Below are 13,559 nucleotides of genomic sequence, written 5' to 3' on the forward strand. Positions count from 1 at the left end.
TAAGATGGCTTCCAAATTTATATCCTACACCTAGTTTAAAGATATTAAGTAGGCAGACATTGGTGCAAATGAAAAATAAGAGTAGGGAAAAAACAAGGTAAAGCCAGGAGTGAGGTTGACAAACACAAGACATGCTTGCCAGATGGAACTGGATCACAAGTAAGGCCCACAATAGTCTAGTAACTCATGTGAAGAGTGAGATAAAGAGTGGGATAGGATCAGATATAAAACCCAGGATGTGTATACCCTGAAAACAAGCTAAGGGCCCAGGAGAAATTAAATCCTATTGCTGGTGCTGAGACATAAATGAAACTTTTCTCAAGAGTCCTCATAAAGGAAAAGCATAATGTACTCAGTGCTGTTGATGCTTATCATAAAGGGATTTATGGTGCTCCTTCTTAAAATGTCCCTCGTTATAGATCAGTGGTACAATACCAAGCGTAGTTTAGTTAAAATAATTCCGTAGAGTCTGAAACACAACTTTTTGATGGTCTATATAAATTCACATACATTTTAAAGTACCTCTTCAATTGCCTAGAGTGACTAGGTAGGGCAAGTGGAAGCAGTCACTATTCGGCTCAAGCTAATTGCTGTCTCATTTTTTTTTTTTTTTTTTAACAATGTGAAGGTCTAACAAGCAGGATTACAGCTACCACTTTCCAAACTCTGATCTAGAAGAATGAAACACCCAATATTTACTTCAAAGAAAGTTCCTCTGATATTATTTATAAAAATATTTACAATCTAACACTGGTTAGGCACTGGGCTACGAGTTTTCATATGCTGATTCAACGACACTCTAGGGAAGACATTACCCACAACTTTTATAGTTGAGGAAACTAAAGCAAGGGGAATGTAACTTGCCCAAAACTACAAAGGCACACAATGCTGTGACTGAAATCACATGCAACTCTGCAATTGGGTTTAAGACCTTATATTAAATACTGTCAGAGACTGCTCTACTTGGAAGTGCCAGGGGCATAAAAACAGATGACAGAGGGAAAAAGTAATATGGTAAAATTCCAAGTAGAGGTTCCAGGCTCAACAGACTCTTATTCATAGGGTAGACATAATTTTTTGCTATTTTAATCAAATATTCATTATTGTCCTTTACAAGCTTATATAAATAGGAGCACACAAATTTTGTTTTCCTACTACTCAAACCAACAATGCCCTGAATGAGAGGCCTGCCAGTGAAGACATAGAAGGAGAGGAATCCTAGGCACTGCCTAGTACTTTGTTCTGGGAGGAGAGGCTGCTGAGGGCCTTCTTGATGACAGCATCACTCATTCACCCATCCCAAATTCCCACACAGCTGTGTGTATGCGACTCCAATATGCGATACACTGTGTGTGTGTGTGGCACATTTATTAGTTATTTACCCAGAATCTGTTCCCTACTCCCCTTGTTACTACCTGAAAGAGCCCTAGTTTTTTCAGGTATTTACATCAGGGGCATATTGTGGCTAGTCTAAGTCAATTCTGATGGTTACGTTCCCAGTCCAAGGAACTGGTTTGATCATGGACTTTTCACAAATCTGGGATGAGATGTGAGGAAATGTCTGCTGGATGACTTCTAGGATAAACTGATAAAAGGAAATATGCAAGAAAAAAGCCCCTTCTTCCACTGGATAGCATCATGTCCTTCACTGCTGTGTGAGAGTGTGTATATGTACATGTGTGTATCTGTGTGTGTCAGAGAGATATACACGTAGAAGTAAACAGATAAAAAAGAAGCAGAGAGAAGAAAATATATATTAGGAAATGAAGCATATAGAAAGGAATAAATTTGTAAAAAGGTCAGGGGAGACAGGTGAGACATGTATCTGAGAAAAGGTAGAGGCAACCTCTACCCTCCACCACCAAAAAAGCTATGTGAATATTATCATTTCTTTAAAGCTTAGAGAGAAGGCAATCTTGCCCTGTGCAGTATTTAGTATAGTATTTAGTATATTATCAAGAACGTTTGAAGATTAATAACCCCTATTTGAGGATGAGAGTAAAATACTGGTTCAAAAATAGTAAGTCATAGAGAACAAGGACCAGCTTGAATAAATTTGGTATCTGTTTGTATCTACTGACTGTGGCTATATGCAAATCCAGACTCTAATGATCTTATGAAAATGCATTTTTTTTTTTTTTTGCTCACATAAATATACTGCTAAACAGCTATGGCATTATATCTAGATCCAACTCTCAGATTCTATGCACATATTGCTAAATGTCAAATGTATTCATATTCATTTATATTTGAATGCTGCTTTGAGTAGAAAATTATAAATCATCCATTCAAAAATAAAAATAAAAATAAAATGGAAATGCAGTATTATTTAGCACCACAGATGAACCTTATTTATCTTACAGTTAAGCAGTGAAGTGAATAAGCATTTTCAAACAGAAGCTCTGACTCTGAACACTTATCACTAAACTGCAAAAACCACAAGTTCCTCCAAATATCTGAGTTTTCCTCATAATACCAGTTATTGGTATACTTTTATCTCTACAGTCTGAAATTCTCTTGCTTTGACTCAACAATATCTATTTCATTGAATATCTTCTTTATTGCAGCACATAATACAACTCAATTTCTCCTGAAATATTTTATCTACACTTATTCTAATTATTCTATATCAAGTTGTTTTTATAACTGCCTCATAAATGGAGAAATGATTAAAAAGTTGAATGACCCTAAATAAATCTGTTTAGTTCAGCTTATTGGTCCAATTATCTATCATCAGCCAAAGCTATATAAATTCCCTTTCCAAATTCTCCTCACCAGCCATTCCTTCTCTGATTTTTAATATTGAAATACGCCAAGGCTCAGTCCTATTAAGTCCTGGGACCTCTTTTTTCTCATCCTTTAGTGACCTCAACAAATGTCATGGCTTTAAATACTATCTATCTGCTAACAACTCCCAAATACATATCTCCTGCTAGATCTCTCCCCTGGCCTCTGGATTTTTATAACATCTCCACTTGGGTATCTGAGAGGCACATCAACTTTATATGCCCAAATTTGATATCTTTATCTTCCTCATTAAATCTGTTCTTTCCAAAGTCTTTCCTGTCTCACGTAATGCCAACTCTCACCTTCTAGTTGCTCAGTCCAAAAACCTTGGTATCATCCTTGTCTGTTCATAATCTACAGCCACCAAATAGCAAACAGCTCCACCTTCAAAATATACTCAGAATCTGACCACTTCACACCACTTCCTCCCTGGTCCAAGCTATTTTGTCTCAGCGGGATTGTAAGAGCTAGTCTTCAGCTCTGGTGTTCTCCCATCCCACGCACACAACCCCTATACATCACCTTTGGTCTTTCCCAAGCACAGTAATCATTTCATAACTTAAGTCAGATCGTATTACTCCCCTGTTCAACTGTTCTCTTCGTATCTCACTGAGACCAAACCTTAAAAGGCCCTACATGATCTGACCCCTGGTTACTTCTGAACTCATTTCCCACAACTCAGCTTGCTCATTCCATTCCAGCAACACTGCTCTCCTTGCTTTTCCTGAAACGTGCAGGCATACTTCCATGGAGTACTCACTGTCCCCTCTGCCTGAAACGCTCTTCTTCCAGGTATTCATGTGGCTCAAGACCTCACCTCTTTCAGGTTTTACTTAATCGCCTTCTTGGTAAGACATTCCCCGCTCCTTATTTTAAATTGCACTGCTCCCCAACACTCCCTCTTCTCCACACTTATCCCTATAGGACAATATACTATAAATTTTAATTAATTATTTATTTCTTCTTGTCTCTATCCACTAGAATGTAAGCCTCATGAGGGCCTGTTTTCTTGACCGCTGTCTCCCTAGTGCTTGGAATAGCGTCTCTCAGATGGTAGGTACTCAGCAACATTTGTTGAAAGGTTTTTGTTGAATACTTTTACCTTCAATGTCATCTTACCCTGACATAAAGTTGCACATCTCCAATTTTCTTCTTCCTTTTATATGCGATAGGTCAATTTATAGAGCCACTATCTTCCTTCCTTATAAGCTAGAAAGGTTAAGAGCCACTAACAACTTGATTCTTAACTGGTTGCCCCTCATTCTTTAAGTGCTATAGATTATTTCTTCCACCTACATTTCTCTCAAATTTACTTCCCTCTGCAACCCCATCACCACCTCTTCAGTTCAAGCTCTCACTAGTTCCACACTGCTCAAAAGGTAAAGTCCATATTCCTCACCCTGACAAATTACAAGGCTCCCTTCCCATCTGATTGTGTCTCACCTTTACACCACACTCCCTCATCTCCACTGTACCCTGCTCTCTATACATCAGCCTAGTTTCCTCAGTTTAGCATGCTTTTTCAGCTTTTACTACTTTTCATAATATCCACTCTACAAGAAATATCCTCCCTGCTCTTCAGGGAACAATTCCTTAGTCACTTTATAGGACCAGTCTCAAATATTACTTCTAAAAAGTCATCAAAATGCCAGCAGCTAACAACTACTGAGCCAGCCCTAGTGATCTAGTGGTTAAGATTCGGCGCTCTCCTGCTGCAGCCTGGGGAGGGAACCACTGGGAACCATTTCCCAGTCAGTGAACCACACCACCTGTCTATCGGCTGTCATACCGTGGTGGCTTTGTGCTGCTGTGATGCTGAAAGCTACGCCACCAGTATTTCAAATACCCTCAGAGTCACCCGTGGTGGACAGGTTTCAGTGGAACTTCCAGACTAAGACAGACTAGGAAGAAGGACCTGGCCACACACTTCTGAAAAACTGGCCATGAAAACCCCATGAATAGCAGTGGAGCACTGTCTGTTATTAGCGCTAAAAGATGAGAGGATGGGGCAAAAAGACCAGGCAGGGTTCTGCTCTGCCGTACACAGGGTGGGTAGGAGTCGGAATCCACTCAACAGCACTAACAACAAAAAACCAACTACTAAGTGCTTACTATGATCCAAATAACTTACTTGCATTGTATCATTTAATCCTTAAATAAGCCTATTAGAAAGGTACTAATAATTTCCCCAAATTATACATGATAAAACGAGACTAAAAGAAGTCAGGAAACATGCCCTAGGTCACAGACTTGATAAGCAGATGAGCTAGGATTGGATCCTAAGTCTACCTAATTCCAAAGCCTAAATGACAAAACTCTAAATGAACAGCTGAACTGATCTTCAAAAGAGTATTCTGAAAGTCTTTACAGAGTTTAGGTCATTTTGAAACCATTAGTTTTATTGTGAGATAAGAACTACAAACCACAAACTGTAAGCAGCAGCCACTTTACAACTACCCAGGTAATAAATCAAGGCATTCACTCTAAAACACTATTTTAGTTTGCAGGAAAATTTTTGTGGGCAAATTTGTGTGACGAGAAAAAGTAACAATAATGCTATTATTGCCAATTTACAGCATATACAAAGTTACAGGCAAGGTAAAAGACCAGAGCCTTGTATTTGCATGCCACGAAGACATAAAGGTCGCCTGATATGTCCAACATGACCACTGGAATGTTACATGACTGCCATATTTCTATCCAATAATTATAACTCCCCTAGTCTTTGCCCTTCTTGGTAAAGCTTCATTTCACTGACTTTTTCATTACGAGTTGCTTTGCTGGGTTTGCATACAGCATCCCACCCAAAGGTGACTTTGATGGAGCCTCGGAAGGCAGCCCCAGCAGGTCTCCATAGAAATGGCCCCAGGGTTGTCTCCAAAGTGGCCCTGCTTGAGTTGCCATGGTAAACAACCAGGCTAGATTGCTATATGCAGTGCTCTGCCAGGGTCGCCATGGTGACTGCAAAGGACGGCTCCTTAGAAGGACCTCACAAGGGCGTGTTTCCATGGTGACCCTCGCCTGCATATTTCTAAGCAACTTCCCTTCGGTTGTTCTGTAACCAATCATGGCAGGTTCATTTTGAGAGTAACCCTGAAAGGTTTCTCCTAAAGATACCATCATAACACATAGGGATTTGGAAGTGAGGTCTGTAAACAAACCGCTTGAAAAAGTAAATGGTACCATTCACAAATTTAGTCCTTATACATTTTAGGAAGGATCTGTTTTGATGGATAACAAAAAGATACCTGCAATGTCTCTAAATGTGTCTGCTTAAATCCTAATTAGTTAAAAGTATCTTACATAAGATAATGTAGATAAAGTTTCAAATTTCTCCATCTTACAACTTAGCAGCTAAGCAGGTAAAACATACTTTAAAGTGGACAAGACATGCAAAAAAGTGAAATCATAAATACAGATGGATCATTAGGTTATAATGAGATATCAAGGAAATTTTTATAGAGCAAAAGACAAAATATTTGCAAGTCAAATGAAAAAAAAAAAAATGCGTTTTTTTAGTTGAGTTGGGAAAGCCTAGGCATTTTTGGGCCCAAGCTATTTTTTCCTGTGTTTTTGTGGTTGGAGTAATCCCAACTACTCTTCCTTTCAATTTAAAATATGAATATAAACCATTCTGAACAGATGCTTGGTTTCTAAGCCATTTTACTATTCTCCTGAAACTTTAAAATACTCTACTTTTTCTAGTATTTCATCAAGGGCAAAATTTTATCTAATCACTAATTTCAATATCTTTCAAAACTATTTAACAAATAGAAAAATTCTATAGTTCAAAAGATTCAATTACAATTTCTGTACATGTGCCCACTCTTTTTTGTTCCTTTTGGCTGACTCTTTAAATTAAAAAAATATATATTTATATTTTATATATTTATATATAATTATTAATATATTAATGTTTTTATATATATACATATATATATATTCCTTATTGTAAGGAAAAGGTTAATCTTGGGTTTCCTCTTTTTTTCTCCTTGTCTTGAGGTAAAAGCAAAGATGATTTTCTCCTCAAGCCTTAGTTCACTGTTTCTACATTTTCTGTTATTCTCTCTCACAGATTCCATTCTCCTACGCTGTCCACAGCAGCCTACCACTCCCCACTCACATTCCATTCAGGGGAATGAACTTGAGTTTGAAAAATAAACATAGTCAAGAAAGATAAGGATAATTCATAGCCATTTTTTAGTGAAGTCTCAATGTTTTGCACAAAGTCTGATTTTCATAGAGACTTCTTGCTTCAAGCTTTCAATATGTTTTTATGAACCAGAGCAGTCACTGCAATTTTCATTCTCTCATTCACTAAATATTTATTGAGTATCTACCATGCACCAGGCACTGATCTAGGGGCTAAGAACACTTCAGGGAACAAATGAAAAATTTCTGCCTTAAGGTGCTTAGATTATGGACAGAGAGAGACAGAAAGAAAGATAATAGAAAGAAAACCAATAAGGAAATCCTATCTTGTGTTAGAAAATGATTAAAGCTAGGGAGGAAATTAAAGTAGAGTGAAGGGAGGCCGTGCCCCAAGACAGGCTGGGATGGGAGGCTGTAATACTACAGATTAACAGGAGGGGTTTCAAGGACTGCCCCACTTACCTGGCATAAGTGCACTCAATATTGTACTCAATACTAATCTAAATTCTTAAATTAAAAAAAGATTAACAAAGCCTCTTTCATGGAGAACTCAATAGAAGTTTACCAAAGTAATAATCAATTTTTCCCACTTTTATATCTGCTCTCTGAGAGGCAGCATGGTCTGAGGGAGGCCAGTGATACCATCACCTCCAATCCTACCTCTGTTTCAAGAACTATAGAAACTTGGGCAAGTTATTCCACCTTCCAAGGCTCCTCCTCAATTTTAAAATGAGAATAATAATTCCGATCTGATAGTATTACTCTGAAAACACGCAAAGACAATATAATATAAATACTAAAATATCGTGGGTGATAATATAATGTCCGAAATTTGCTTCAGAACACTTCAAAAAAAAAGGACGGGAGGAGAGAAATGAAAAAAGTTGGGCAAAACGTTGGGAATTAATGAAGCCCAGTGATGGGTATATGAGTTCATTATATTATTGGATCTCTTTCTATCTTTTCAAATTTCCATAAAAAGGCATTTTAAGGAAAGGATTAAACTTGAAAACAAAGATACTTCCTTTGTAAAGATTTTTACAGTAACTAGAAAAAAGTGTAAAGAAACATCAACTTATTTTGTATACATATCTTATAAAAGTAGCAAAAATTGATTTATTTAATGAGCACTTACTAACTTTCAGGAACAACACTAGGTACTTTCCATATCTTTTTCTAACACTCTAATTTAAAAGAATTAAGTTCATACTTTACTCATCGTTAGAGACAATATAAGACAGAAAAGCATCATTGTTGAGCTTGAAGACTCCCTGGGAACTCAATGTCTAACAGATTTTTGGAAGAAATTTTAGTACCATTTGCTGAATGCTTAAAAACAAGCATGTAACGGAGCTCTACACTGCTAATAAAAATTTTAGACAATGAATTCTATATGATTATATCAAGAAACTTAAAAACTTACCAGATCAGTATCTGCCTTTTTAGAGGTCAAAGCTTCAACTTTGGAATCCAGTTCTGCTTGTATTTGGTCTCTTCTTTTCATAACACCCTTCATATCAAAACACAAGGATGAATAGGTACTTATAGTTTTAATGAACTTTGTATAACAAAAATACACATTTCAGAATGTAAATAGCATCTCTTCCTCAAGCCATCAGTCATTTGGGGATATAATGGCTTTAAAAAAAAAGTTAATTTCTAAAAGCTAAACTGAGAGCATGAATTTAAGAAATTTTTTCTAAAATTTTTTATTAGTTTTCCTAATGGATATCTTACTGTTTTAAGTATTTTATGTACAACTTTTGATGGAACATTCTAGGCACGTACACTTCTTCAAAAAGAGCAAAGAACAAAACAAATAATCAAACCAAAAAATCAATGGGAGGACTGAAAATACATGTTATACTGTAAACTGGTTGCAGTTGGGAGGTCACATGGGCCACTCACACGAAAATATCTACAATCAGTGGCAGCCCTCTTATCCAACTCCAGAGGCATTAATCAAACAGTCAGTTGTAGTGGGGAATCAGAAAACTGAAGTCTGCATTCACATCTTAAGATTTTATTTTAGCTTAAAATATATAAATATTAATCAATTAACCTAGCTTTTGATGAGAAATCATAGCTTCTTTGTGACTTTCCATCCTGTTTTCTTGAATAACTATTATTTTATGTTTCAGTGTCTTTAAACTTAAAACACCCTTGTGAAGGAATCTGAGTGCAGAATTCATCTATATCTTTTATAATGCTTGCCAGTCTCTTACAATGGTCTTTCCCTTGGCAACTCACTTTTCTTCCAAGACATTCTACTTAGGGTTCGTAGACACAAGGGCTCTTTTTATTTGTGCTCATCTTTCCCTGGTTTTCACAGTATTAATTAAATAATGAAATTGTTATAATGAACATAAGGGGCCTAAACAGATTAAGGAAAAAATAAAACTAACTCTGGGTAAGCAAACAATTCAACTACGGAGAGAAGAAGTGCAGGACATACAAGAGAGAGGCCTTAATGAGGTACAGGTCTTTTGGGGGTTTCCAGAGCGAGAGAAAAACCTAGTCACAAATCAATTAAACGGAGGCCAGAAAAGATGGCTCTATAGTATTTGGGTGAGAACTGAGCATTAAAAATAAAAAGCATCCTGAAAACTACTCAGTCTAGTGTTATGCCTGGTGGAATCACTCTTAAAACATTCAAAAGAGATTAACATTTCTCCTATTTTCAAAAGAATCAATAGAAAATTCAACTAATTATCACAAATTCTTTTATATTTACTTCAATGTTTAATTGCCATTAATGTCAGGAACCTCTTCCTTCCTCTAACCCATGACACATACTAAATTTAGTCCCATTTATTTAAGGTCTGTTCCCATAAATACAAGTACAGTGTTTCATATAGGTAGAAATATTTTAAGTAAAAGGCTGCTTCAGAAGACAACTAGTAAAAATTACACAAATTTAATCATTTTTCTCAAGGCATGTATTTTTCATTATTTTAGCTGACACTGAAGAACATATTCCAATATAAAACAGACCCAGAACTGCAATATAAATGCTACTGATTATATGGTCGGAGTCTACAAAATAATACAATCAAATGAGGACCTATAAAATCATTCTTTCTGGTTGCTATTATAATTTTTTCCACACCCTTAATGACACATGATTTAAACTGCATCATTTCCATCTTGACATAATAAAGAGCAAAACATATCTAATTAAAGGAAAAGAATATACTATTTTTAATGATACAAATCAGATCTCTTGAACAGCCACACAAGGGGGAGATCAATAATGACGTAAAACAACGGAATGTAGCCAAGGGAATTGATGGAGACAAGGAGAATCCTCAGCAGTGAAACATCCAAGGGCTGTGGGAAACAAGAAGGGTTTGTTTATAGGAGGACCCCAATAAAGTCAAGTAACAGCAGAAACTTGAAATATCCACGAAATATTTAATGACTCTGTGAAAGAAAAACCTAAACATGATAAACGTGAAAGAGGCAGATCTAACATAAAAGAGTTTTTCTTACCAAGACAGAAGCAAAATTAAAAAAAAAAAAACAAGAGAACATGAAAAGAGAAATCAGACATGGCTCCAATTACAAATGGCAGAAGAAATGGGCTATAACTGAATGCAAGCTGACTCCTTCCCCCACCACCACTCTAACACACCAGAAACCTGAGGGTATCAGTTTGTGCAAGGGGTTGTGAGCAAATGGTAATGGATGAAAAACTGGATGAAAAACAGTAGCTTTGCAGACAGCATTGCTCAATTCCAAATATCTGGAAACTTGAACTTGAACTGAGGGAGTTAAATGCAAAACTTTGATATAAAAGGAATAAAAGCCTTTTCAAACAGTGAAAGAAAAACATTTTAATTTGAAGGATTTCTTTTTAGAAGCCTCCAGAAGGCAGAACAAACATCAAGATCCCACTCAAGCACTTTCTACATAATGATACTAAATATACTGCTAAATCAAATGTACCTAGACGTGGGAAAGCAACTCTTTCATGAAAAGAAATTTCTAAAACGCTAAAAATTTTTAAAGTAAAATTTTAAAAGGTTGGAAGAACTAATAATATTCCCTATGTAAATCTTGACTGAGGATGCATCACATCTATATATAACCTCATAAATTGTTGTTGCTGTTGAATAGTTCTGTCTTTTATTAATGTATGCTTCCACTCATCAACTCATTCACGCAGTGAACAAATGTTTATTGAGCATCTACATGCAAAGCATCCTGCTAAGATAGGAAAAGTGGTGAAAAAACAGAAATAGGAACTGCCTTTATAAAGCTTATAATCAGGTCAGGGACCAAGGTGAAAGTATAATTAGGTGTTCTTACCATTAACATTTCACTGTAAAGCACATACTCATGTACGACAGGAAGCAGAGCCTCTGAGAGTCCAGACATCCGTTTTTCAGTGGCCTTACAGCATCTGTCAATGCAGCTGGCAACACCTTTTAGAGTATCAACCAGATCTTCTTCTGTCGCCGACCACAGAATATGAACTGGGCCATATTCTTTCATTTCATCAAAATATTCTAAAAAAAAAATTAAGTTCTTAAATTTATAGAAGTGTTCAATATCCTCATATTATAGACAGTAAGAAAGGACATTATTCTTCTCATCGTGCACATGTTCTTATACGTACACCTAAGAAAATGGATATCATCTTTCACTAAATTGACTGGTCACCCCAATCTGCTCAGGTCAGTCCTTGAATGACTACTGCCCAGGTGTAGTTAATAATAGCATCCTTTTTCATTCTCAAAAGTGTCCTGGCTTGGAAGATAAATTATATGATCACCATATCTATCATGGACTTCTGCCTACCAAACAGACTATACCCGAGTGTCTCATAAGCAACATGATCTAAACATAACTTGTCTTCTTTCTTCCCTTCTCCTGACTACATATCCTACTTAATGGTAATTGCTTCCAGCGATCAAAGCAAAAAATCTGGGGGTCATCCTAGACTCATACGTGCATAAAGCCAATCCCCAATTCCAATATTTCTTCATCTTTATCTTCCTTCCTGCCTTCTTTCCTTCCTCCCTCCCTCCCTCCCTTTGTTTCTTTCTTTCTACCCACCAATTCATCCATCCATCCACTTACCTATCTACCTACCTACCTATCTATCTATCTGTCCTCATTTCCAGTGTCATCAGCATTTCTACCTACACTACTACAAGGGACTTCTAACTATTCTCCTTCTTTCAATTTTTGTCACAGTATAGAAACATTGAAGCTTCTTAGCTGAATTAGAAAGTCCTTTATGATCAGTCCCTATCTTGCCTCGCCAGGTCCAACTCTTCAGATTCTCTCCAAAAGACATTTTAATTAAAGCCAAAATAACTGCTCATTCATGAATCTCTCATGATTTCTCCTAACTCAAACACTGCACATATCCCTTTGCCCCTTGCCCTCTACCATGTCTATCATCTGACAAAACTACTTCTAATCCTTTAAATCCTAGCACAAATAAATCTCTTCTGATTCTGTTCTAAAGGATTCTTAGACGTTTTGTTCTCAATGAGCCTATTATAATTTATACTTCTATTAAAGCCTAACATAGTTTTATATTTTTATTATCTCACTCTATTATAATTGCTTGCATAACTCACATACTCCCAGGCCATATGCTCCTTAAAACAGGGGCTGAGTCTTATTATTTTTTTATCTCAAAGCCTGATACATAATGTGTTCAATAAATATTTTCATATCAATGAAAGAATGAATGAGCAACAAAAGACTACTCGATGCTTGATAAGCCATTTATTCAAAAATTAGGATTTCATTTTAAAATCTGAACACTTTTACATTTTTGCTTTCATTCTATTAACTTTTAATGATAGATAGCTTTTTATGGTAGAGAATGTACAAGCAGTGAGCATTTTTTGGTCTAATAACCATATAAATATGATGACATTCTCTATATTTAATCATCTTACTACTCATTAGGATTAGTTGAAATATGTGACATTGCTCCAAATTAAACTATTAAAATGTCAAAAGTTTGCATGATCAAGTAAACTGAAAAAGATTTTAATAAATTAAAAACAAAGGAAATATTAGTCGTCACCTAATGAAGCTATTAGGTTCAATGATCCCTAGAGCCCTTCCAAATTACACCTTCCTGATCTATGCCTATTTTTTATCTTAAATAATGGCCACACTAAACTAATATTTCTAGAAAAGAAAATGTTCTTCTTTATTTCTTTTCTCAATTTGTATATATACCAATATGTGTCATTAAACCTGTGCAATATTTATTTTTATATAGAGAGCTTCCCTAAAATTCTAAACTGTGCTTACATAGCACTCAAATCACATTTATATGCAAACACTTAATGAGGTGCACTGTCATTTGTCTGTTCATATATCTATTTCCCCGACTAGACTATTGAGCTCCAGGACAGGTACCATCCTATTCCTCCTTCAATCTGCATCACAGACAAGCAGCACAACATGTGGTCAATACGTATTTGCCAAATAAACTGGAGAAGACAAAATAAAACAAAGTCAAAGAAAAAATTGAATTAAAAAAAAAAAGAGAGAAACCACTAGTTATGATCACCAAATTCTTCATGATTTGCATATGAATGAAATTCCCTATATAAGACTCCCAAAGCTACAAAAGAAAACATTCT

The 13,559-nt window shown here is 36.0% G+C and overlaps 1 protein-coding gene across 8 annotated transcripts in view; it reads right to left on the bottom strand.

Annotated features, from left to right (window-relative positions):
- SNX7 (sorting nexin 7) overlaps positions 1-13,559 on the bottom strand; it is a 108,414-nt gene that overhangs the window by 54,643 nt on the left and 40,212 nt on the right. For 7 of the 8 annotated variants that reach the window (XM_087446865.1, XM_087446870.1, XM_087446850.1 and 4 more), the window contains exons 6-7: positions 11,251-11,450; positions 8,363-8,449 (exon numbers count right to left, since the gene is read on the bottom strand). In XM_087446865.1, the coding sequence (XP_087302991.1) occupies positions 8,363-8,449; positions 11,251-11,450 (287 nt within the window). Of the gene's footprint in view, positions 1-8,362; positions 8,450-10,125; positions 10,270-11,250; positions 11,451-13,559 lie in introns of those variants that run through there. The other variant, XM_087446887.1, reaches the window with a different exon arrangement.

Source organism: Ceratotherium simum, chromosome 2 (assembly GCF_057802395.1).
Source record: "Ceratotherium simum simum isolate JZ-2026a chromosome 2, ASM5780239v1, whole genome shotgun sequence".
Taxonomy (NCBI): domain Eukaryota; kingdom Metazoa; phylum Chordata; class Mammalia; order Perissodactyla; family Rhinocerotidae; genus Ceratotherium; species Ceratotherium simum.